General features: G+C 48.7%; 1 protein-coding gene across 1 annotated transcript; it reads right to left on the bottom strand.

Annotated features, from left to right (window-relative positions):
• Nucleotides 1-617: 617 nt before the first annotated feature.
• Nucleotides 618-2387, bottom strand: SARC_13465 (hypothetical protein). The gene is made up of 3 exons (XM_014292403.1): nucleotides 2215-2387; nucleotides 1587-1852; nucleotides 618-1074 (listed from the first exon to the last, which is right to left on the bottom strand). The coding sequence occupies exons 1-3, from the start codon at nucleotides 2327-2329 to the stop codon at nucleotides 775-777; spliced, it is 681 nt and encodes a 226-aa protein (XP_014147878.1). The 5' UTR covers nucleotides 2330-2387; the 3' UTR covers nucleotides 618-774.
• Nucleotides 2388-2461: the final 74 nt, after the last annotated feature.

The raw sequence follows: 2461 nt of genomic DNA, 5'->3' as shown, positions 1-2461 counted from the left end.
GCCATCTCTCGTCTTAAATGGACTGCAGTGAGTCTGCAAGAGTCACAATGGGACGTATTCTATTGAGATTGCATATGAGAACTACAATTGGTGGTACTTATTGCTTCTCTATCTGCAGATACCAATCACCACATAACCCAGGACATCCGCCATCTCTCTTCTTAAATTGAGTGAAGTAGCGGTGAGCGCGTGGTGTGGACAGTTTACGTGCTATTATGCATGGCCTTGCAGACGCCGTCTGGGCCACCGAATCCGTTTCATACATTCACGTACATCAATTCAATCGCCATGCACACTCGCTCTCCACAAAGGACAAGAGGTAGCGAATACGTAAAGTACGCATATACAATATGGAACTATCCGCTCAAGAATACGTAAAGTACGCACATACAATATGGAACTATCCGCTCTAAAATACGTAAAGTACGCATATACAATATGGAAGTATCCGCTCTACCACCCTCTCCGATGCTGCTAACGTTTGGCTGCGTTGATTGTCAACTGTTCCGTCGATTGTGCAACATTCAGCGTATCCCCCGCCATCCCATTGCGTAGTCCTGTTCCGCCTATTCTTCTTTCCTGACCATAACAGTCAATGACCCCCCCCCCCTCCTCCCCCCATCCCATTCCTAAGCAGTTCCGTTCCCGTATACATGTGTTTTGCATACATGTGTTTTGCATACATGTGTTTCGCATACATATCTGTTTTGCATCCATATCCGTTTCCCATTCATATCCGTCTCGAATTCACATCCGTTTCCGGATCAGACCAGATCAGTCGCTGTAATCGCTTCCGTCCATTTCCTGGTCCGATGGCACCAGTGCCCGCCCCATGATCTGGCCCACCTCCTGACTGGTCATGAAACTCTTGCCATCGGCCTTGAGCTTGACCGTGTTCTTGTGTGTGATCTTGAGTTTGTACTCCTCGTACCTGGTCATCTTCATAGTCCAATACTCCACCGCCAGGGTCACTAGCAGTGTGAGCTTCTGGCCGTCTGCAACACTCAGCAGGTTCTTGCGCAGCAGCAGGTGCATGGGAAACACCGCCCACGCCCGGATCAGATTGGCTAGTTTCTGAAGAGGGGGTTGATAAAACGTATCCTCAACACAACGCAATAGGAAGATGTAACCACAACCACAACAGTACAGTACACGCGGTGAACGCGGAATATCGAACAGACGGCAGTGACAAGACCACGGCTTGGGACAAAGACAGAAACACAGACGAGGACTGGGCACACGAGTCAAGTGTGTAGCTGTGATGTACTTGTTCTTCTATGTGTACGTGTGTACGTGATTCTTGTTTATCTGTGATGCACTTGTTCTTCTATGTGTACGTGTGTATGTGGTTCTTGTTTGTCTGTAATGCACTTGTTCTTCTATGTGTACGTGTGTATGTGGTTCTTGTTTGTCTGTGATATACCTATTGTTCTATGTGTACGTGTGTATGTGGTTCTTGTTTGTCTGTAATGCACTTGTTCTACTATGTGTACGTGTGTGTGTGGTTCTTGTTTGTCTGTGAAATACCTGTTCTTCTATGTGTACGTGTGTATGTGGTTCTTGTTTCTCCGTATAATTGTACATACCTGTGCTAACCGTATGCCCCTGGCACAGATGCCAGACGTCGCATGCACTCTGCCGTCAGGCATGGTCACAGTGTGACCCGGGAAGTGCTTCCAGTCCTGCGATACGTAGTCGATCACATTGCCCATGCGTCTGATATCGGCCTCGCTCATGTGCTTGTATCCGTATTCCGAACGCTTTCGGTACATCTTCCTGGCATCGGTGTCGGAGCGCATCCACCCGGATGTCTTGAGCCAGCTGCGGGTGATCGTTTTGTGTAGTTTTTCATCTGCATGGGATGTTGGTGTGAAAACGTTGAGAAGTGGTATGATTGTGATGTAAGGAGGGGTTGGTGTGAAAACGTTAAGAAGTGATATGATGTAATGAGGGGTTGGTGTGAACGCGTTAAGTGTTATGGTTCTGAAGTCATGTGTTGGTCCCAATCGCAGCTGAACAACAAGCACGACGTAAGCGGATTGCATTGCAATGACAATCGCATCGCAGCAAATAGTCCAGACGTGTTGTCGATCGCGTTGTGTATTGCCGTTACATAGCACTGCCCATCTAACAGAGTCTCCACTTCATGCGTACAACACACAATATACAACAAACACACACCACTCCACAACCATACGCCCACGCTCGACATACGGTCTCTCAGCCGTCCCGTGACAATCTCGTCGCAGCAGATAGCCTCCACCAGCTGTCTGTTGCGCTGCGTGTCCACTGCCAGTGGCGGGTACTTCTGGCGCATTGCGCTGCCCATTTGACGCGAACATGACACCACCCGCTCAATGACCTCGGCTGCGGTGATGATAATCCTGGGACAGCAAGGCGTTTGAGTGGAGAGTAGAGGTAGTGTCAATACGAAGGGGTTGAGTGTCAATTGGAAGGGAAT

The sequence above is a fragment of the Sphaeroforma arctica genome (genome assembly GCF_001186125.1).
Source record: "Sphaeroforma arctica JP610 unplaced genomic scaffold supercont1.3322, whole genome shotgun sequence".
NCBI classification, from domain to species: Eukaryota; class Ichthyosporea; order Ichthyophonida; genus Sphaeroforma; species Sphaeroforma arctica.
The sequence above is the reverse complement of the archived record's forward strand: the minus strand, read 5'-3'. Positions and strand labels throughout refer to the sequence as shown.

What these genes read in the sequence shown, in the direction of transcription:
- SARC_13465 (XM_014292403.1), bottom strand. Translation starts at nt 2,329, where the DNA reads ATGGGCAGCGCAATGCGCCAGAAGTACCCGCCACTGGCAGTGGACACG. An exon ending in CACGGGACGGCTGAGAGACC is followed by an intron (nt 1,853 to 2,214) that starts GTATGTCGAGCG and finishes CATCCCATGCAG; the next exon opens with ATGAAAAACTACACAAAACG. An exon ending in GGGGCATACGGTTAGCACAG is followed by an intron (nt 1,075 to 1,586) that starts GTATGTACAATT and finishes CCCCCTCTTCAG; the next exon opens with AAACTAGCCAATCTGATCCG.